This window comes from Oppia nitens, unplaced genomic scaffold (genome assembly GCF_028296485.1).
Source record: "Oppia nitens isolate AA-2021 unplaced genomic scaffold, nextdenovo-longstitch-racon4-pilon3 scaffold24_pilon_pilon_pilon, whole genome shotgun sequence".
In the NCBI taxonomy this organism is placed as follows: Eukaryota; Metazoa; Arthropoda; class Arachnida; order Sarcoptiformes; family Oppiidae; genus Oppia; species Oppia nitens.
The window spans coordinates 186489-211186 of record NW_026533204.1 but is presented as its reverse complement, the minus strand read 5'-3'; the positions used below and the strand labels follow the sequence as shown (position 1 = coordinate 211186).

Below are 24698 nucleotides of genomic sequence, written 5' to 3'. Positions count from 1 at the left end.
TATAATAAAATTTTGGAAATAGCGTCCACTGGTCAACTTCGGTGGACATACTAAGTCCCAGTTATAAGCGTTAAACCGACAAAATAATTTTTTTAGTTGAAAATCAAGACACTACTTATTATCCATAATATTCCATATATCCCATTATACACATATAATTTACAGTACAGTCACATATACTGGTAAAGAGCAATTGACAAAATTAATTGATAGATGAATTTATACAAGTATTTTTTAACTACAGTATATCATTGATGATAATATATTTTTGTGAATAAAAAATTAAACGATCAATCAATTAATGTCAATAATGTAAAGTATTATATATCAATACAACATATATTCTATGTCATAAAATCTAGAATGTGATTGATTCAAATAAAATAAAATTTTTCAAAATATTGTAACCAAATAATATTTTTTTAGTTTCAATGAAAATATTTTTAGTTTTTTAAAACTACTAAAAACTTATTTGATGCCAAATCTATACAACTATATAATTTGGAAATGTTTATATATATATATATTTATATTTCTGTCACACTTTTTGCGCGTTACAACAATTAAAAATATTTAAAATTAAAATAAGTGAAAAAACGGTCAAAATTAAATGTATTGTTGACAAAACATGGATTTTTTAAATTTTATTTATTGTTGCACGTGAAAAGTAAAAAAAATATATAATTAACGCTATAAAGTTGATTATAAAGTTTTGTTACATTAGGTTAAGTAGTTTGTTATATAAAACAAATTAGGCAGTCATTCAAATTACTTATGATAAGTATTTTAAAATTAGCAAAAGAATTGCACGGCTATACATGTTGCGCGGGTCAAACTAGTTTCAATAAAAATTATAATTATCTATATCTATACTACTATATAATTTGTTCAATGTTTGTGTCATATTTATGTCACGCAAACAATTACTTTTTAATGTGTCGCGCGATTATTAATAATTTTAATTTATTAAATAAAAAATTAATAAATAAAATATAATGTTTATAATAAACTGTAAGCGCGTAAGTATTGTTGCACGTGTTAACTATTTTATTATACATATTTTATTACGTGGAGCTAACTATATGTTATAGTTAGTTTATAATTTATTTATACAGTATTTTATTCATTATTATCATTAATATGCAATTATTATAAATAATAAACTGATAATAATTTGTGCGCGAAAATTATATTATACAGAGAATTCATATAACAAACTTTAAATATAATTTAAATTAAACTCACGATCACAACAATACTGTTATCCAAACGCAACTGTTATAACATATGATAAAGTTATTCAACAAAAAATGTTTTCAAATATGAAGAATAGTTTGCTTTTGTTTGTTCCTCTTATGTTAATAACATTGTCTTTAAGTTCAGTCACAAGTGATACCAATAATGAAACGATTGTCACCAATAGTAATGCAGAAACTGTAGACATCTGTCAGCACAAAGATATTGAGATTAATGAAGCCTTTTATTTGATTTCAAAAAAACAGTTGAATATCTATCCAAAGGATTCACAATATTATTATAGAGTTCATGGCTTTGAATACAATCGCAACGATTCGTCGTTTAAATTTCAATCAATAGATAAAGTCAACGACAAGAATAAGTTTTGGGAACTCCAAGAGATGCGATTGCTTTTCACTATCGACTATCCGATCGATAATAAACGACAGCAACGAATACTATGGATGGGTTTGTCAGTGGTATGTATTGATCTTTTTGTTTAATTGTTAAACAGTTATCCTAAAAGTTGTGTATAACTTATTTGATAGAGAGATGAGATCCCAAACAAACAGATGGTTTCATATCTGTATAACTATGACGGCGATACCATTACGTCTAAAGCGCCCATAAATATCAATTATTATAAATACAAACCACAAGAGGAACCGTTAAACTTACAGTCAATTTTGGCTAAGTTTCCATCGGAACAGCTCTTTGACCATTTGTTGTCAATCACAAGTTTTCCCCACTCACCAGATCTGCCCAATCGATTGATTGTCTACTATAAGGGTTTGTTATATAAGTACTAAAAGTTAACTCATTGAGAGCTGAAATGGTTACTAATTATAATAAATGCATTTTTATTTGTTTGTTTGTCTATATTATCACCAGAAACACCTCAAAAGAGTAAACAAAATGAATGCGTTGGCTGTTATCGATCCAAAAGGTATATCTTTGTCGAGAGTGTCGTCGATTATAAAGAGTACAAAGAGTCCGATTGGAATCACGACAATACCAGTACAACACATCCGTGCACTGACCTAAACGGCCGTATTGTCAACGCATCGATGCCATTGACTGATTATCTGAGTGATAACGATAGTCATCAGTTTGATTGGATTGAGTTCTTTGGCGACAGATTTCATGTCAACAGAATGTTTGTCACCAAAAACAAAGGATATAAAGTGGTAGACAAACGAAGTGAGGGATATATTATTTACGATATATTCGGTTGTAAGGGTAGACCGATTGATCCGATCACTGAGCAGACAACTACTGGTTCGGACACTATTACCGGTCATAACTCGGATCCAAATAAACCTCAGAATAGTGGCAGTGAAAGTAAAGAAGGAGATAAAGACAGCAAATGGAGTGTTTGGGTGATTATCCTAATAGTGATACTAATCCTCATTATTTTGGCACTAATGGGTGCTTTTATTTATTATTTTTTATTATAAATAATAAGTCATCTCCGAAAATATCTAAAGAAAAGTCGCCATCCATTGAGGAACCGATAGCTACGGCTTAATAGACATCAAAACGTCAAAAATTGATTTCTTTTCTCATTTAAAAAAATTATTTATGGTTTTTATTATTTATTATTATTGTCAGTATTTATTATATTTATTTTTATTTTAGTAATTACATTAAGTCTTAAATTTTTGTATATTTTTTATTTGAAAAAATGTTATTTGGTTTACAAGTTTTTTTTTGTTAAAAATGTTACTTTGTTTCAATTTAAGACATTTATTAATTTCATATTATCTTACATTAAAATTAATTTACTAATAAATTGATATTCAATAAAAATTATATGACACACATATATATATATATTTGATATCTATTTAATTAGTTTTTAATCGCATATGTTTTCAACCATTAATATACATTATACAGTATAATGGATCATAAGTATTGAGTATTTGGTATTTATTGATAATTTTAAATTTGTTGACCCGATTGAGGTATTACCACAGCTTCTGGTGCTGGCGTTGGCATAGGTTGCTGTTGTTGACTCGATTGAGGTATCGCCACAAATACTGGTACTGATGTCGACACAGGTTGCTGTTGTTGTCCCGAACTAGGATATGCTATCGGTGTCGGTTGACTGGTCCGATAGATCACACCTGCCTTTGATGTAGGCTTTAAACTCAAGTTTGTTGACTGAAGAGCTCGTTCAGCAGAGTTAGCAATAATCCAGACGATAATCAATATGCAAAAGCATATAATACATGTAGTAATAAGTGATATAATAATAATAACAGCAATCCAAGTGACAAATAAATCTGATCCACTTCTGTTGAAATCTTTGTCAAAAACATCGGCATTACTGTGTGTGTCAACAAAAGTAGTCAAATATATAGTAATATTTTAATAGAAAATATATAAATGTTTGCATTGATGAAGAAATTTCTATTTAAAAAATGATTACTTCAATGAAACAAATTGTATGATAATTATAGTCATCACTGATAGTAATCGTCGTTTAATTGATTGTTGACTATAAGATCTGCTCTCAGTAGTGGTGATCATTGTTATGGTCATCACTGGTTAAGTGTTTTGTAAATAAAACTGTAAAATATAATTTTTAAAAAATATCTAATAACTTATTACTACGATAGTAATACTAATAGTAATAAGTAATGATTTTTTGAATTTTTTAAAATTACATAAATATGTATAATAATTAAAATTTTCACGCAATTGACTACAATAAAATTGCTGTTATATTTTTTACATCTAATTCATATTATGTAATATTAGATATAAAATATCTATACTACTATATAATTTGTTCAATGTTTGTGTCACGCAAACAATTAAATTTAATATGTCGCGCAATTATTAATAATTTTAATTTATTAAATAAAAAATTAATAAATAAAATATACTTTTTATAATACACTGTATATTATATAGCGAGTGAAAGCATTGTTTAGTAAAGAGATAGATTGAGAGAGAGAGAGAGAGAGAGAGAGAGAGAGAGAGAGAGAGAGAGAGAGAGAGAGAGAGAGAGAGAGAGAGAGAGAGAGAGAGAGAGAGAGAGAGAGAGAGAGAGAGTATTGTTGAACGTGTTAACTATTGATACACATTTTATTACGTGGAACTAACTAGTATTTTTATAATTCAAATCACCCACTCGTCCACCAATTTCTAACTCATCCCAACTTAATCTAACCTAAATAACCAAATAAACAATTGCTTGAAAATTTTAATTGACTAAATTTATTATTCACAAATAAATCATTTAAATCATTGTTTCTCAAAATAGTGACCAATAAATGTCAAAAACAAATGTTTAAAAATTAATTTTATTGTTTAAGATAATAAATTACAACAAACTAAATGTTAAATGTTTTACACAGAGAATCAGTTTTATATTCAATATTATATTGCTATACAGTATTTACTGAATAAGATTATACAAAATTGATCGGTCGGTAACAACAGGAATGTTATGAATACACCGATATTTATCACAACATTTACCGTAAGTCTAATCCACTTTATGTAACTAAAAAAATATATTGAAAGACGGAATAAATGTATTTATGTAAATACATTTATACCGTCTTCATATAGATTTCTTCACACATTTTCAGTAATAATAATAATTGAGTTAAAAAATATTTTTCATTTATTTATCAGACAAAACATTTCTAATATAATACACAACAACATAACAGTAATTGATTTAATTATAATTATTTTTCAAATAATACTATTGACGATAAATATGAATACAAATCTCGAGACTAATGATTAATTTAAATTTTTGAATCTATAGTATGGTTGAACACATAATAATCAAATAGTCAGAAAATATTTTTAACATTGGATAACAATTAAATACATTGATAATCAGATATTATTAAACACCAATATTTATTTTAATAATGAACAACAAATACATAAAATTTATCTAATCCTTAAATTATAAAAAAACACAAATAAAAAGTTAACAGAAATGTGTCAAAAAAAATTCAATTTAGTTTACCGTTTAACGAGTGCGTGCTTTTCATAAAACAATAATTGTTATAATTTAATTAAATTACGTGATATTAAAAAATATTTCAAATCAATTGTTTCTATCGTTAATTCTCATTAGTTTAAACTCATGTGAAATTAATTAATTTAAAATTAAATTTATTTGTTGTTATTCTAAATAAAAGTAACAGAATTTAGGCAATTCTTTAGAGAATAAAAAAAATTCAATTAAAAACATAATTATCTTTGACTATCAACTGATTGACACTTCAAACACCTGTATATGTAATAATGCTGTACTTAACAGCAATAGTTGTATTGTGTTTATTAATAATGTTGGGTTTGGTATCGTCATTAAGTCAAACAGTGGCCACTCCCGGACCAGTAGTGGTCACAACAGACGACAGAATTAAGTATAAGATATGCGACGACAAAAACTTGCGCATAGACTCCGTGGTAAAGACGTTGATCCTGAAGAACAACACATTTAGCGTCTATATGTTTATCGATAACTATTTCGTAGAGCTATCGGTGCGAATCACCAAAAACATTAGCCAACAACACGCGCACATCGAAACAGTGGCCGATCTGAGCGCTTGGAGTCCACAAATCAAAGCACCAATAGATATGGTGATCTACACTGAAAATATAAAGAATGTCATCCAACTGGTCAACTGTAAACAAAATGAATCCTATGAAATAATGTATGACCAKAACAGATATGTGTCGACTGAAAGATATGATTATTGCAATGATATGTTTGAGCACTTGTTGGTTCGCGATCGACCTAATCATCAAATTCTAACTGATGTCAAACTTAAACACACCATTAATGACACCAATCTTATAATCACAAAGAGTTCCATAGACTTCTATTTGCGAACCAAACTTCCCAGTGGTGGTGACCCAACACAAGGCACACAATGGCTGGCAATGGTCAGCAAATCTAATGATGCGAATAGTTTAGAGAAAATACTTAACGAAACCAAACCGTTTTATTCACTCAATGGTCACAATATTACAGCTGCTTTTGCCAATGAAAGTGAGTGGTATCTGTTTGGCGGTCGCTTTTACTGTCGGGTAATGTTGGTCGAGCACTACCGTAGCGGTGATTTTCAGCCGTGTCGACCTCAAGACATCAACCAATGGATACCCGAATGTTCAGATCGGGTCGCAAGTGTTGAACAAGAGAAACAAGAGATATCGGTGTTAGTCATTGTTTTGGTAGTCATTATAACAATGGCTGTGCTTATCATCGTAATTATGGTTCTGTTGATATACAAAGAGATCCGCAAAAGTAAGACCAATACGGGTCGCGCCTACAGCTATGATCACTAGTTATTGAGGCATTCGTTATAAATTAAATGTACAGTAATTTAAATATACAGTATATATTCATTCATATAAATTTATGCAAAATTTACAATTATTTTTATATATTTTCTATAATATTCATTGTTTGATATTCATTGATTCATTGATTCTATAATATTGTTTAATACTAAATCTATTCTAAATAAAAATTAAATTTATTTAATTGATAATAATATATAAAACATTTTTATAATAAATACCATATAAAGATATAATGAGATAATTTTTAATTTGGTTACAAAAAAACAAAAATAATTATTACCGGTATATCATTTAACAAAAAAAATCTATAAATTTATTGCTCTAATATTGTTGAATCAATTGCATAAATATATAAATTTATTTAATCATTGAATCTCAAAACTGTGGGCAATAATTTTTTTAATGACATTTACTATATAAAAAATATAAATAATTTAATATACAGTAATAATAATAAAATAAATGATTTAAAATATATAGAGTATTAAAAATAGGTATTTAGAGATTTAATAAATGTTAACCACTATTACCAGTATTATCACTTAACAAACAATGTTTATACGGTAAATGTAATAATTTGATATTCATTTTTTATTACCAGTAAATTACAATATAATGTATTACTGTATACAGTAAAATACTACACTATTGTACAAAATCTAAATTATTACACAATTTTTATAATAATTATAAATTTAGTCATTTAATAAATTTAAACTTTTTTTATATATGTACAATACATTTTTCATGCTATAAAAAATTAATTACGGTAAGTATAAATAAAATCAAATAAATTAATACTCTTATGAGAATAAAAATATCAATATTAGAGTAATAAAAAATAAATATTAAAAAAATTGTATTAATGTCGAAAAAGTTTATCGCTTTTCGATGTTTTACTTGAAAATATAGTATTTCTTTGAGCTATAATTTTAGGATTAGTTTGATTGCCTTTTGCTAAGTCTATTGTTTTGATCCCATGTTTGGATTGTAATTCACTCAACTGTTTGTTCAAATACGTTACAATATTTTCGTTAGCATTCAATTGGTTTTCGGTTTCAATACATTTACTCTTCAGTGCCTCAAAATCTTTACGCAGTGTTTGATGTTCTTTATCTTTGATCTTCAATTGTTGCGAACATTGTTTCAGCTCTGACTCTATCTTTTGGACGGCAGTCTGATGGTGATCGACAACTTCCTCTTGTTTTGATGTCACCTATAAAAACAAATATCACATAAAAATCCCACTAATTATAATACACATTATAAACACAGACTTTATTCAAGAGTTGCAGCTTCTGGTGTGTTGTCTGTAACTCTGTTTGCAATTTTCTGATTATTTCATTGGCTTTCGACAGATCCAATGTTAATGAGTTGTTGTTAGCATTCATTTCGTCAAACAATTCTTGTTTTTCATCCATCATTTGTTTGTATCGTTGAGTATCGTGTCGTTCAGTGTCCAAAGCATCTCTCAATTGTGACACTTGTTGTTCAAGTGATCTCACCTTTTGATTCATATCGTCAATCATTTGCATATCTTTTTCAGCGTCTCGCTGTTGGTCTCGACGCATGGCCTCCATATTGGCGGCCAACTCATTACGCAACTCATCCATCAGTTCCCGATTGTGGATATCCTTTTCTGTCAATTCGTTGATTTGATCTCTCTGTATCTCAATCTCTTTCTTGTATTTCAGCTCCAACTCTGTCATCTGACTCTTGTACTCCCTGTCTATTAGTTCCAGATCTCTAGTCTTTGACAAATTCAAATCGTTAAGTTTGAGTTCAATAGACTGAAGACTACTTTCGAGACGCTGATTCTCGTGCTTCAGATTTCGATAACTGTTTGTGAAACTGGTTTTTATAAACTCTTGATTCGCTGCCGATATTCGCAGTGACAGATGAACCAAATTCTTGAATACATTCTTCTCGATTATGTCCAAAATGACAAAGTCTTTGTTCATTTGATTTATTGTTAACATAAACCTGTTATTTATGATTACCGGTAGTGGAAATCAGTCAATCAAAATGTTTATCAAAGTGCTACAAAAAAATCAATAAATTATTTAATGATTGGACACAAACCGTGGATTATCTTTGTTTTGTTCATCAAAACAGGTCTCAAATAAGTTGATCAAAGTCTTTGGAAACATCGCAAAGTCTATTAATAGATTTTCAGTCGATTTGATCCTAAAATAGTCGAAAACAAATAACGATAAATGAATCAGTTTTGTCTTAATAATCGACATCAAGATGCAGTTGATGGCCAACAAACACAAAAATTAAATACTTAATGAATAGTTGTTCATCGATGGCTATCATATACAGAAAAAATGGATCGTTAGGATCGGCCAACCGGACTGTCACCTGTTCGCGGGCCACACGCCGATCGGTTTCCACTTCAATCTTGTAGTCACTTTTGCTAAACGCGGACACGAGTTGGTAAGAAAAAATACTAGTGAAAGTGTAATCAGATGGATAGGGTCGGGAAGTTTACCGTTTTTTAACCTACCGGTGCGTCAACTGTTGCGAGTGCGGCACATGTATGGCCATTAATCGGCTAAATGTCGTGTCGTCGTTGGTGGACATAATTGGTGTAGCCATAGATAAACTATTACCGGTTCTGATCATCGTCGGTCAATAATTCCCGAAAGAAAAAAGTAATCACCAATTGATGTTTGTGTATCCTCGGAATTTGTCGGTAAAGTGGACTCAGAAAACAAGTGGTCACAAAATAATAAGCCGAAAGTTAGACTAAATAATTAAAACACAATATATGACATGTAATTAAATTTATAGCAATCATTATAATCATCAACAGTTGTGTTGTGTTTATACTAAACAATAATATTAAAACATAAATACATTTGTAATGCAATTCAAACAAACAAACAAAACCAAAAAATGTGCGCAAAAATTTGGGCGCAGTCTTAATGTAAGACCCTATTGGAGGCGATTACAGCAAATAAATGGTCTAATCATCGGAACCCATGAGCGGCGATACATTTGATCCAATCTGTTATATTGTTTATCATAACATTGGTTTCATAGACAGTTATAAATAAAAACATAATTTCACCCAGATAATCACTATTAATACTAATAATTCATAACAATATTTAAATTCAAGTATAGGTTTAATTATATGGTTAATCCATAGGTTTAATACGGAAAATACTAATTGAAACAATTGTTGATTATATTATTGACAAAAACAATGCTAATTATCCACTCGTAGGTCACTCATGTGTACCGATGACCAGATAATCATCGGTTAAGTGTATGCCTCAGTCAATGGTCTGCGATTAAGATTGAATGTAAAAATTTATTGCCACTGATTGGCTGTTGAAAGTTTATGGGCGGAGTTTGAATGCTTTTAGATATGTAATTGAAGGGAACGGTAGGTCTTTATGTGTCAGTCAGTGCTGTGTTATGTATGCGTACAGTGAGAGGTCAGACACACACACATTAAAAGAGACACAACTGAGTGATGCCTGAGATTTATATTATAAATGTATTGAAAAACAAATAATAAAAACAAATAGTTATTTTGAAAACAAAACTTTTTGTTTGTTTGCCAAACAATGATAACTTCGGTGCAAAAGAGTTCAAAGAGGCCGCCGTCGGCTTTTGCACGACTTTTATGGCCAACCAATGGCCACAACAACTCTGACGCCGAGTGTCTGACATATTCAACATCGACTTCTTCTTCTCAAACTTCTTCTTCTTCTTTATTGTCGCCACGACTTTGTTCCTCTCAGTTGACGCCGACTCGTCTGTTGTGTTGTTCAGCATTTTTAGTGTCCATCGCGTGTCTGATTAGGACTCTGTGTTTAGAGCAAAGACTGGCCACACTTGAGGCCAATTGTGACAGATATGAGACTGTTTTGAATAAACTCATCCGAAACTATGATTTATTGGCCATTCAGTCAATTAAAGACATTAATGCCAATTATGATGACATGACTGATACCACCACCTCTACTACTACTACCACCACAGCTACCATTGATGGCATCATCGATATGGATACCAATGTTCATCAACAGTCGCAACGACCACTCGATATTAATGTCATCATTGAGGAGGTATTATATTGCAATCATATATCATATATGAAATAATATCCATTATTATTATGTTAACCATTATTAAGTCATTATTATTAGTATATCTACTGTACTATCATTAGTCATATACTTGTATATAACAATCTATAACAATATCTATAAGCATAAAAAAGGGGATATGATATGCATTATTATGAGATTAGACACATATTGCTTTATATATATATAAGATAAATAAGTTATATAATATACAGTAACAATCCTAATAATGGTAAGGGAGGCCCTAATTACCAGTGCCACGTGCAGCAGCAGTAGTTTTTAGGCATCTTTATATATTACACATATATATAATAAATATATTATATATATATATAAAAAAAAATCAAACCGTTTTTGTTTGGCATATATTGGGTGCTAACCATACTGGTATACTGTATATGATTTCTAGTGGTGGTGGGATACGCCACTTGAACTGTTGTTTTTTAACTAAGTCCTAACAAAACAAATCAATGCAAATTTGTTGTTTAAGGCATACATACACACCTGGGACCATATCAGCAATGCTTATCAGTAGTATGTCCATACCATACCAACCCATAATCTACACAACTATGCCAAACTTAATGCTAGTTTATAGCCACCACATACCGTATCCGACGCCTCAAAAGTGTAGTTATTATTATTACTATATATTTCGGTTATTTTTGTTTTGTTTGTTTGTGAGATCTGTTTGTAAAAATCTGTGAAAGACTGAGAGAGAGAGAGAGAGAGAGAGAGAGACAAAATAAAAAAACATTTTATTTTATTATTATAAATATTCAAATGCCATATAAATAAATCATAATTTTTGTTGTTATCGAGTGGGCGGAGAAATGATGAGTCAAGTGATTATAATAACCCCTCTTATGGACACACAATAGCACACATATACCACACAATTGTCAAAAAAAATTATAAAGAGATTATATTTATTTACTTTTATTGATTTATCCAATGAACAAGTGATGTCATAGACTTATATTATTATTTGACATCAAATGTATGTCATATTTGATTTTGTCGTATGTTTTTATCTCTCAATTTATTTATTATATATACAGAGTGTAAACAAATATTTGTCGACTGTATCGCTGAACCGTACGAAACGAGAGACGACATCGGAATGCAGTTGTCCTCCCGGTAAGTGTCATATATATATGTTTGGGTTAGCCGACTACATACCCGGCCATAGCATTGTAGTACTTTGTATTTTGTTTAACTAAACATTTATTGAAAATAAATTAATTTAATTAGTTATTAAATTATTATTATTTAAATTTACTTTCACTACTGTTTCATCTATTAGGTCCTCGAGGCAAACGAGGAAAAAGGGGACCTCCGGGCGAACCGGGAAATCCCGGCCCACTGGTATGTATATGTATTATTAATGTTATAGTAAATTAACCAACAAATCAATTCAATCATACATACAAATTTGAATTAAAGCTATAATTAAATTATTTATATATATAATTATTAATAGAAAGTAAATTATAATATAATTATTTAATATTTGAATAAAATATTTGTATTATACAGTATTATAGTAAATATGCTGTAATTGAGTTTTAAAGGACATATCATACAAATATTTTTATTGTACCAGTTTTTATAGTGTTTACAATTTTCGTTGTATAAATAGTTAATACAACAATATTTTTTTTGTTAGTTAATATTTTTGTTATAATGTATTATAATTTTTGTTAGACAAAATTTATGAACTTAATTTTTTACTTCTACACCTAACAATTAACATTAATTATTTTTTTTGTTGAAAGAAAAGTTGCATTTACTAAATTTTGTCAAAAACACATTATTTTTACATCATTAGGAAAAATATAGTGTTACCATAATTTTTTAAAGTACTTTACAACTAGAGATGAGTTTCTATAGAAGTTTCTAATAAATTTCTCTAAAGAAATTTATAGAAAACCTTTTTTTAGAAATAAATTTCTATTGAAATTTTACTTTATTTTATATACTATAGAATAAATATATAAATTTAATATAAAAAAATTATTAAAAATGTTTTCATTATTTAATTAACTTTAGTAAATGTAAGGACAAAAAACTTTTAAAATATTTAATTAATTATTATAGTGTATTACAAGATAACAAATATCGTAAATAACATGTTGTTTTCATAGTCAGAAATTTCTTTTAGAAACTTTCTAGAAATTAATCAATATTTTTCTTTAATTTTTATTTTGAACATTTTTATTTACAACTTTATTAAATTCTATATTATAAGATACTGTAGTAGTAGTGCTGTAAACATTTAGCACTTACCTAAAAAAATACATTTGTTTTAACCCACCAAACAAAACAAAAAACCCCATTACATAGGGGTCATTGTAATATTGTTTAAGCAATTATCAAATTAAAACCAAAAAATAAATAAATAACTAAARTTATTTTGTTTCTCTCAATTACAATTAAGTTAATGTAAATAATATTTAATGCCAATGTGTTTATAATTTTTTAGGGACCACCGGGAAAACCAGGCTTTCCGGTAAGTCTTTATTTTTTATTTTATTTATCCAAATAAAATAAATATCATGTAATGGCTTTTCTAGATATCTCGATATACTCTTACTAATAAAACACAACATTTAACACACATATATATATATATACAGAGTGTTTTTAATTGTAATTAAGTGTAAATATTTTTATAACGAAAAACAACAACAAAAAAGTAAAGAAATCCTAATTACTTGTCACTAATAATAAATATAAGCGAAAAAACCTATTAATTATGTGTAGAAATATAATGAATATTCACTGCTTTGTCAATAATAATGAGATAATAACCAAATAATAATTTATTGTTTGAATAATAATAAAAAATAAAACTTTAATATTTGCTAAATAACAAGTTTTTTTTATTGTCAATCACTAAACTCTTAAACAACATTATTATCATTATTATTATTAGTGTAGTTTTGTTTAAGAGATTTGTTATTTGGCACAAAAAAGTGAGAGTTTTATTTGAACAAAGAAATCCATTACAATAAGTGGTTCCCAATGCCCTAAACCTTTGAATATATATTAGTTGACTCATCAATTTTGTTGTCTTTTTTTCTCTCTCTCCCTTTCCTCTCCTCTAACAACTACTCAACTTATAGGGCGCTATCGGTATTGATGGACCCAAAGGTGATCATGTAAGTGATGAAAATAAACCAGAATATTCTGTTATTATATTATTATTATTTTTTATTATAATTAACAATATTACTATTAATTTAACTAATAATATAAGATAGTAATGTGTATACTAATGTAATGATTACTCATAAAAATTAACTTATATTTGCTTTTAATTTATTTAATACACTCTATTATTTTAATTTTATCTAATAATTTAATTTTATCTAACATTTATTTATAGTTACAAATGCTAGAAAAATAAAACCTTTTATTTATTTAATGTTAAGTTTTACTAACAAAAAATCCTTAATTTTTATGTTCTCTAAGTTTTATATTATGTTTTCAAAAATAAACAGCACTTTACTCTCTATCTCTTTAATATAAATAAAACTATATATATTTGCCTCTTTTAATGTAGTTTACATACACTTTGTATGTACATTATATACTGTATATACAGTTGAAATTTAAATTTAGTTAACAAACAATAAGAAAAATTCAAACTTTTGTAACATTACTGTAGAAATTGTTTTATTATTTTTCTTATTATTATTATCTTCTAGTGATATATTAGGGGACAAAAATAGAGGTTATATTGTTTTTATTTTAGTATATTATATATTATTTAATGCTTTTGATGCTAATATAAATGATTGCTGAATGATTAGCTGTTGTATACAACTAATAATAATAATAAAAATTATAACAAATTGTAACACAAAAACAAATCACAACAACAAAAAATAAGCAATTTTTTAAAGCATATCCATGTAATTATTTCAGGGACTCAAAGGAGATAAAGGGGATAAAGTAAGTGCACTCTTATGTTATTTTCAAAAAAATACATTATTCAACAAACAAAATATATGTATAAAATAGTATATATATTTAAATTAATCAAAATATAAAATAAGCTCATATAAGATAATACAATTTGTTTTTCTTTTGTTTTTGTTATGTTAATTATTTTGTTATTATTGTTATATTATTATTTTTTATTATTTATTTTAATTAGTCTTGTAATATATCATAAAAATTTTATTTAAAAAAGTAACATTATAATGTAAATGATATACCAAATTGAAATTCAAAATTCCCAATTGAGTTAATCCTTATATGATTTAAGCAATTAGTGTTTTTTTTGTGTAAAATTGTTGATTTTATTTTTTGTTGCTGAAAAAACACTTATGATTTAAGTAAGTTTTTAAAAATTATTTACATTTAACTTTGCGTGTGTTTAAATAGTTATTTAAGTATGCAGTAATATACAGTAAATAATTTTTAATAAATAGATTTTTATTAATTAATGTACACATTTTGATATATTTGATTATTTTAACAGCAATAATATTTATATACTCTCTATATATCTTATATAACATTTTTAAATTTATTTAATTGCATTAAGTAAAAATTTATCGTTAGTATCAAACATACATTACATTAGATGATAAATTTTAAATTACAAAATATTTCAATTATAATTTATAAGACATATATCAACAACGACTACAAAAACAACAATAAAATAAAAATTATTGGCAAATAAATTGAAACAAAATGGTTTCACATTTTATTATTGGTTTTTTATTATTAATAAAATTTTTCGATTAAATTTACTGATTAATTAATTTCATAACTAGGATATCATATATAATTTATATTATAGGGAATCAGGTTATCGTTATTAATCAAATTAATAATTTGTATTATAAGCTAAAATTATAATAATTTGCTTTTGTTTGCCTTTTTAAAAAAATTATATTTATTTTTATTTGCAAAGTTATTTTGATACCTAAAGAATAAATAAAAAAAATAAATGACGCCATTTGTAATTCATTATTTTTTTATTACATTATTAATAGTTTAGTCATGCAAAAAATATATTAATATTATTAATATACCGGTATATTTAGTATACAAAATACATAAATAATATAATAATAAAGCGATTCATTGACTCTTTAATCTAACAGCTAGAGAGAGACAAAATATAAACAATATTATAAATATATATTTTTCTGTCAGCAACTATAACAACTAAAAAAGCATTTAATATTTTTTTAAAAATTATTAATAATAATTATATTCATGTCTAATCATTTATTTTGGAAATTAACAAAAATAAATATCAAAGGGTTATGAAATATAGAAGAAATTATTAATAATTTTCTTTAGATAAAATTATAATAAACAAAAAAAATCATTACAAAAATAGATATTTTCAATAAATTATTTAAATATAAAACACAAGAATCGGAACTAAATTCTGTATATATATGTAATCAGATATATTCTGTTATATATATATATATATATATATAGTTTTTACTTAAACACATGTCTATCACTACTACTATTAATATATTGACTCTCAAAAAGTTGGTTAAGCGTTAAATTCTCGACACTTTATTGACTGACAGCTGAATGAATACATGAGACAAATAAAACTCAATTTTCTCAGATATTGCTTAAAAACAGTTGAGAGTTTAGATAACCACTCCTCCCCTCCCCATAAAACCCCACGAAAAACCAGTCATTCATTAATCATTGAACAACACATGAAATTCACTTTCACTTAACTATAAATTTTTTTCGTTGTTGTGTTGTGTGTGTTGTTTCAACTTTTTTTGTTACTTACTTTTACTAATAAATATTCAACAAAAAAGACATTTTTACAACACACACACACTCAGTAATATTATTAATTAATAGACTTTATATTATTATTATTAATACTGTATAACTTATATAATGTAGTTTATATTATATATCATAAGTTTTGCCTAAATTTAAATATATTTTTATCATAATTGATTGGTTTTTTTTCTCATTATAATTGACTTTCACTTTTTTTACTTACTTTTAGGGCGAAAGCGGTTTCGACTTATTCACCACAACTAAGGTATTTAACGTTTAAAAAAATTCCCATTTATTTGGTGGTATTTAACAAAAATATTTTAATAATAATATTAATAATGATTAATAATTTATTAATGAACCTACATATTTATCATTTATTGCTAATAACCAAAAAAAATTTCTTTATCCATGTCTTCATATATATAATATTTGGAAAATTTAATTAATTTTATAATTGCTCAGAAACGCTTTAACAAAAATGAAAAACAAAATAATATGAGATAATAATAATAATAATAATAATAATAAATTAAATAATAATTATCAATAAAAAAAATATTTACACTTAACTAATAGTAATATACAGATAATATAAGGTATAAATAATGTATTTTAAATAACACTTAAACTAATTCTAATAGTAATAATAATTATTGATTTTTTGACTCTTAAAAAATTATTTTCACATGAAAATGTCATTAAACGCTAAAAGTCATATTTAAATATATATATATAATAAATATATAATCTTTTTATACGTCATAAATATATACCAATTGCGGACACAGGGAGTCAAAAGGTCGGTCACCAGACTCCGTGGCGGAACATTAGGCTATGCAGAAGTGATAGCAATTAAGGTTAGTCTATATATATATATGAAAAACACGACATCACATCATAATTGAAGCCCTCTCTGTGTTAAATGTTATATAATAATAAATAAAAAAAAAGACTACTATTAAACATACTAAATACATACTATTCCCTTCAATGTCTATCAAATAAGCTAAAGCTATAAGCTCTAAGTGTGTCCAAACTTTTAGCATCCATTTCCTTACAAAATGAAACTTTTATATTTATATAAATATATATAAACTATAAATGTATTCAATGTTTACATCTAAAATGTCTCATCAAATATTGGTGTTTCACATCTACTGTAGTATATAAAAATACATTCAACTATTTCTATGTATTATTGAACACTAGACACAACTAAAAGGCCAAAACATTTTCAATTAGTCGTGTCTTTTCAATTTACGGCCCGGAGTTTTATCTCCCTTTCCCTGTATTTCTACTTAGTCTAACATTTTTATTGCTTGTACTGTAACTATTGCTAACTGTTTTGTTTAATTTTTCATCAACTTTTCATTGAGTCTATTATTTTAATTGTCTTTACTTTACTCATTGCTAACTCTCATCATTTATTATTTAACTTAACGCTGAAAATTAATTTTTAAAAAACTCATCTCTTTTGTTTAAACAGTGAATTATTTTTTAATGTTTATATATACAGTATAATAGTTTTTAACATATATTTATAGTTTTTTAAAATATAGTATAATTTTTTTGTTGCTAATTATTTTTTGTATGTACAGATTATGTCATATATATATATTATATAAATATATTTTATGTATGCGTTTTATTTTTAATCAATGTTTTAATGTTATGTATGCTAATATCGGGAAACGCCAAGTTAGTGGTAATGGAAGGTATGCTAAGCATACGGGTATATATTTACCTAACATTTCTAACCTAACTTTTGTTGTTGTTAAATCTATTTATTTTTTAGTCAATACCTATACTAAAATCAATGTTTTATGCCGTTCCCCGATTTAATGTCGTTTATTTGGTATTAGTAGCCAAAGATCTCTTTTCTTATTCAATACACACATACATACATACATACATACAATGTTTCATTAAATCTATTCCTAAAATTTATTTTTTTCACAAAACAAAAGTCTCTTTCAGTCAATAATATAAGGGATTTACTTTATCTTTCAATGTATTCAATGTATATAATATAATGCAATACTGTTGTGTTGTATATATACTGTAGTATGTGTTGTGTTGTAATTCAGTTTGCAGTCGTCAATGATTTGTAAATTGAAACACATTTTTGTTATTTTATTCAATACAACAACAAATCAAAATCAATTGATTTAGAAATTCAAATCAAATTGAAACTAATTCTCTCTATTAGTTATCTCTTTCTCTCTCTCTTTTACTTCGACTGTCTATCTGTTATAACAAACACACATACGATACATAAAACTAGGAGTCCGTCCATATGGTTATTGTTAAATAAAAATAGTGACTAAAATTGAATTAAATAGTCGTTAGTTTTGTGTGCAGCTTATCTCTCACTCAATATATCTATATATTATATATAAGAATTCATGTTTCAACTACTCGTCCGATAAGTTATACAAAAATAAAGACCAAAAATAAGGGGAAGCATAGAGATAGAGTGAGTGAGAGAGAGAGGATAGATAGTAATGGGAGGAGAGACAGAAAATGCCAGAAATTACATCAGAGAGAGAGAGAGAGAGAGAGAGAGAGAGAGAGAGAGAGAGAGAGGAAGAAATACAATTAGATCTCAACAATAAAATTCACTCTTCAATACACTGGGAATTAACTGTCAGTTATTTAGACACGAATTAACTCCAGCGAGCAATCAATGAATTCATTGAATCGACGACAACAACTACAATAAAAAGCTATATATATATACACCATATATACTATATATATATATATATATATATATAAAGATTATACTATATATACACTATAAATTATATATTGTGCACTATTATAAAAGCTTATATTTATATATTTAGTACAAATTATTTACCATATATTCAATATATAAAATTTAAAGGACATTGAATCCATAGTCCAGAAACAATGGCCATTTCATTGCATCGCAGGTCATATAATCAGTTTTATTATTATTATTAAATTTTATTATATGATATTAACATTGAATAGCATTTTCATGTTTGTTTGAAAATTAATTTTCAGCTAAATCTTTAATATTCAATTTTATCCGCTAATAAAACATTTATTTATTAATATTTATGCACATATTTTATAATATTATTGATTTAAAAGAATAATTTAATAACCATTAGTATAAACAAAATAATATTAAATCCATAGTATAGATGAAAATACTATTCAAAAAAAATTTAAATATATTATAAATTTAAATGATGTAATTATTCAAAATTGAAACCACAAATAGCTATAAAATAACAAAACAGTTGTTTTACTAAATCTTTACACATATTAACAATCAATTAGACTAAATCACAGATACAAAAATGTCACACAAAACATGTCTATTAATAATGTATTATTCACACAATATCCATGTATGTCAAACGGGATATACTGTATATAATATATAAATACTATATATAAATAGTATCTCTTAATCCATATAATCTCGATATATTATGTGCTATTTGCTTAAAAAAACAACAAAACTTTTATATAACACATCAAAATAATAATATAAAAACTAAAACAAAAGCTCAGCTTAACTTGTGTTTGTAACTCAAAAAAACTAGCGATTAGATGTGTTGCCAACAAAAATCTAATAATAAATATAATATATATATATACCATAAATTAGCACCATACTGCACTGGATATTATAAATAAAATTATATATAATCTCGTTTCTATGTTTTTTATCAGTATCTTAAATGTTATATAATAATATCGTAATAATAATATTAATATACTGTGTTTTATAGTGTTTTTTATCCAATAAATAAGGAAAAAATCACTAATAATTGTTTTACTAYTTTTATTTCGGCCACTTGTCTATCACTGTGTATACTATATATCTCTATATTTCTATGTCTATCTATATGTAATGACCCAGGGTCTAGCCTCACTTGGCATCACACTAGCTCCCGGTGACTTATTACTGCTCAAAGTGAGTCTAACCATCTAATACTACCTTCTGTATCCTCTAACCTATTCATCTATGATATATGTTATTTAACTAACTATTTATCACTTTCAATTTTTCTATCATTACTATGTATTCTCTGTATACCTACTATCCCAATGTCTATGAAAACTCATTAATATATATATATATATATATATATATATTTCTCCGCTAATTTTTATGTGTTCATCAATATATCAATTGCTTGTTATTATTGTGTAGTAGTAGTTGTAGTTTAAGTTTATGTTATACTGTATAACTTATACACGACTTTTGTATTAATGTTTAATTATAGCTCTTCATCGCACATACTGAGAGCTTTAGCTTTCAATGTGTCTCACATTTTTGTTTTTCTGCTACCTTTCCCCACTTCTCATTGAATTTTAATTAATGTTATACTCTTTAACCGCTTCTCTATCTATTTCCACTTTTAATGAATGCATTACATTACATGTTGTTGTTTATTAACATTTGCCCCCAATTTATTACACAACACTGAATTTATTTGTTTTTTGTGATGCATTTTTCAAATAAACTAACTATTGTTGTACAATGCATCCATAAAAGGGAGAGCCAGGTCAACCAGGACCACCYGGTCCTCCGGGATCCTCTGGACCCACTGGACTGCCTGGATTCGATGGTCGGGTTGGACTACCAGGTGAATCGGTTAGTGGAAAATCAATTAATTAATTAATTAAATCAATATTATTACATAATTTATGTATTTATTTAATTAAACAAATTAATGTCTCGCATAGGGACCTCCCGGACTTCCCGGTCCGATTGGACCAGAGGGTCCTATTGGTCCGATGGGTAAGGATGGCTTGACTGGACCAAAGGTTTGTTACTGGAAACAAAAAACACCAGATATTTTAAAATTTAAAAAATATTTTCTTTAAATCAACAAAATTTTATTAGTTTTTAATGTTATAAGGAAAACATTACCACAAAAAACAAACAAATATATTATTAAATAATAATAAAATCAAATACAAAATGTTACAAAAATATAAATCTAAAGCCGAGAGACTATTTTGTTGTTGTCCTCAAATCATGTGAAGAAAAAACAGAGTTTGTGTTATATATTTTGTTGTACTTTAGGGCGAAATGGGCGCTATGGGACTGCCCGGACATAACGGACTAAAAGGAGATCCAGTGAGACATCAGCTTTTATTTTTATATTTATTATCCTCATTATTATTACTACTACTGTTTTGTTGTTGTTATTATTATTTGGTTTTTTCAAAAACAAAAAATAACAACTAAACGGATTAATTTTTCCCAATTGTCTCACTCTCTCTATCATTTGATTACTAACCATAACTAACACTGGATCTTAACAAATGTCTGTTATCTCTATCAAGTTATTTAACTGATTGGCAATTGTTTTAAATGATGATAATACTACTACTAMTAATAATAATATCGTAATACTTAGAATCGAAAGCTTGTTAACCATTGTTTTTCAATCAATTTAAACTTTTAGTATTTTTTGCATTGATAATTAAAAATAATAATTGCCATAAAATTAATATTTAAAATTTTTTTGCAGTAAATATCTTACACACAATAATTCAAACATTTATTTTTATTGATAGCAATGGAAAATAACTTGTTTTGTTTGAAAATAAATGACCTAGACATAATCTTATCTAGCATATATGAATAGTAATACAGAAATATTTTCTATTATATTTACATTGTACTGTATATACACTTTTTAACAGTTTATAATAAATTATCAAGGCTGGTTTTGCTAGGTATAAAAAATAAAGATACATAAAAAAAATTTTAAGAGGGCGGGAGGGGTCAATCGGTCAAACCATATTATCCCCGAGCAAATTGTATGATTGTTCAATTGCTATACATTACTCATATAATTTGATAATCTATAATTGTTTAAAAAAATAAAAAATAGATTATGTACTTAAATATGAATTTAAAAACAAAATATTGATTGAATGAAAAATAGGTTCCGGATTTGCATTTAATTTTAAAAACATAAATGTAAATCTAAGTAAATTAATTACACATATTATATGAGATATTCCTATATATATATATAATATTAGGCTAAGAGTTATAGAGAAACCATTTTTCCTATCAGTTTAAGTGAATTAAATGTATTAATAATATCATTGCATGTTTGATACTGGCACTGGCACTGGCATACCACTAGTGTCTGTGCATTAAGTCTATATGGCTATGGAATGCCTTCACGTAGAGCACCAACACATTTAACATATATCTAATAAATTATATATACAGAAATATATATATTTATTGATATATAGATGGTTTGCACACAAAAAAGAGCGCAACGATCGTAAATCTTAATGCCCTGATTGCCCCCCATTGACAGTGATTGGCCCCCACACAAAAAAGACACCACAAACCCCCTAATGGTTTGGCTCTTAACATCAGTGATTCTCTCTTTCACATCTATACTCTATATATATATATATATATATATATATATATATTACAGTACAAATATATATACATTATATACAACGATAAAGTGGTTGTGCAAATTGAAAATTGTTGTGTCGGGGAGTGGGAAACAAGCCATAAGATGATCAGTTCATATCATTTACTATATTATATACAAACCAACAAAATTGCAAATTAAATGTATATTCTCAACCATATTTATAATATATATATATCTATATACTGTAAATATCATATATATTAATAGATAATATAAAACTGGCTTTTGTTTTATGTGTGTATTTGTGTTTAAAAAACACAAGAAATTTTATGTGTAACTAATAATACTATTATCATTATATGATATAATAGAATATATAATATATAATGTCTTTTACAAAACATTTTTAAAAATGTAGTAAAACTATTGCAGTTTTTCAAATACACACATATATATAATATTATACTATTATATAATAGTGTATATAAGTGTATAACAAAACTTTTTTGTGAGAGAAGTTTTTATCTGTATTTCAGAGAGAGAGAGAGAGAGAGAGAGAGAGAGAGAGAGAGAGAGAGAGAGAGAGAGAGAGAGAGAAATAACACAACATTTCAAACATTCATTTATTCAAATTTATTCGCTGTTTAAAACTACTTCACTATTAAAGCCAGTGATTTGTTTTGTATTATCAAACTGTCGCTCAATTGACTTGACTTTTATTATACTGTATATAAAGTTTATATAAGACATACAATACTCGGCTATCATTTTCTAACCTTAATATTGGGTAAAAACCTAACATTTTATAGATATATATAATAATAATACTGTGTCTATCTATTTAACATCACTTTGTGTTATAAGAAAAAACTAACATTTTAGACAAACACTAACACTAAAAACGCACTGACACTAAACACTAACTTATCTAACATACTGTCCATATCTCATAAAAATTTAAATTCAAACAATACTAAGAAAAGTCAAGTCTTGTCTCACAAAAACAAAAATAAATTGTTTTGTCATTTTTTGAAAGACTTGACTTTTGATTTAGACATATAATTGACTAATATATTGATTATTTACTCATATATTGATTATTTTTATAGGGAGATAAGGGCGAAAAGGGTGATAGAGGACTGACCACAACACTGGATGGAAATGCATTTCCTACCGGTTTCATTGAAGGCCCCGCAGGTATGACTTTCTTCATCGATATGCCTTTCCTTCCTATTCATGTGTGTTCTCATACTATGTATTTATAATATACTGAATATATAATAATAATAATAATAATAATAATAATATACTCAATATATATATTGTTTAATACATCAATTGAAGCGATCGTATTGTACGAATGTTTTTGAATATAAATAAGTCAAATGCCATTAAATTTTCAATTTTATTGTTGAAAATTGAAAGCGTTTTTGATAATCAAAGAAGTAATTTATTTTTCCCAAAGTATTCAACGATCTCTCTCTCTTTCTCTCTTAATGTTTGATTTCATTGAAACGATGAGAAAACTAGTAAAGAAAATCATTGATTGAATCGTTAGTTGAAATAGAAGAAGAAAAACGAGAGAAATAAAAGTCAAAAAGAGATTTTTGAATGATATTACAGAAGAGAGAGAGAGAGAGAGAGAGAGAGAGAGAGAGAGAGAGAGAGAGATTGAATGAGAAATATAAAGGGAGAGACAGTAAAAAAGTAAAAAGTGATTGAAGTCTTAGAGTACGTGACATACAAATTGAGACTCAAAGCCATTCAACTGACAGACAGGTTTAGCGACACTACACTTAATACACTA

General features: G+C 26.6%; 4 protein-coding genes across 12 annotated transcripts in view; 2 read left to right on the top strand and 2 right to left on the bottom strand.

The window, feature by feature from the left end:
• Positions 1-1261: 1261 nt before the first annotated feature.
• LOC128954002 (uncharacterized) lies at positions 1262-2764 on the top strand. Its single transcript, XM_054299560.1, has 4 exons — positions 1262-1715; positions 1785-2025; positions 2128-2615; positions 2702-2764. Exons 1-4 carry the CDS (start codon positions 1311-1313, stop codon positions 2762-2764), a joined length of 1197 nt encoding a protein of 398 aa, XP_054155535.1. The 5' UTR covers positions 1262-1310.
• Positions 2765-3105: 341 nt separating this feature from the next.
• Positions 3106-3759, bottom strand: LOC128953950 (uncharacterized). Its single transcript, XM_054299498.1, has 2 exons — positions 3671-3759; positions 3106-3568 (listed from the first exon to the last, which is right to left on the bottom strand). The coding sequence occupies exons 1-2, from the start codon at positions 3703-3705 to the stop codon at positions 3181-3183; spliced, it is 423 nt and encodes a 140-aa protein (XP_054155473.1). The 5' UTR covers positions 3706-3759; the 3' UTR covers positions 3106-3180.
• A 3685-nt stretch (positions 3760-7444) lies between these two features.
• LOC128954001 (spindle assembly abnormal protein 6 homolog) lies at positions 7445-9425 on the bottom strand. The gene is made up of 5 exons (XM_054299559.1): positions 9092-9425; positions 8870-9001; positions 8665-8769; positions 7860-8565; positions 7445-7798 (listed from the first exon to the last, which is right to left on the bottom strand). Exons 1-5 carry the CDS (start codon positions 9208-9210, stop codon positions 7445-7447), a joined length of 1416 nt encoding a protein of 471 aa, XP_054155534.1. The 5' UTR covers positions 9211-9425.
• A 577-nt stretch (positions 9426-10002) lies between these two features.
• The window catches only part of LOC128954008 (collagen alpha chain CG42342-like), a 31316-nt gene continuing 16620 nt past the window's right edge, over positions 10003-24698 (top strand). For 4 of the 9 annotated variants that reach the window (XM_054299574.1, XM_054299571.1, XM_054299565.1 and 1 more), the window contains exons 1-13: positions 10003-10667; positions 11750-11828; positions 11995-12056; positions 13174-13200; positions 13817-13852; positions 14622-14648; positions 16708-16743; positions 17270-17338; positions 20386-20439; positions 21025-21123; positions 21216-21296; positions 21559-21612; positions 24001-24088. In XM_054299574.1, the coding sequence (XP_054155549.1) occupies positions 10164-10667; positions 11750-11828; positions 11995-12056; positions 13174-13200; positions 13817-13852; positions 14622-14648; positions 16708-16743; positions 17270-17338; positions 20386-20439; positions 21025-21123; positions 21216-21296; positions 21559-21612; positions 24001-24088 (1216 nt within the window). In that variant the 5' untranslated portion in view covers positions 10003-10163. The remainder of the gene's footprint in view (positions 10668-11749; positions 11829-11994; positions 12057-13173; positions 13201-13816; positions 13853-14621; positions 14649-16707; positions 16744-17269; positions 17339-20385; positions 20440-21024; positions 21124-21215; positions 21297-21558; positions 21613-24000; positions 24089-24698) is intronic. The other 5 variants (XM_054299567.1, XM_054299572.1, XM_054299568.1 and 2 more) reach the window with 5 other exon arrangements.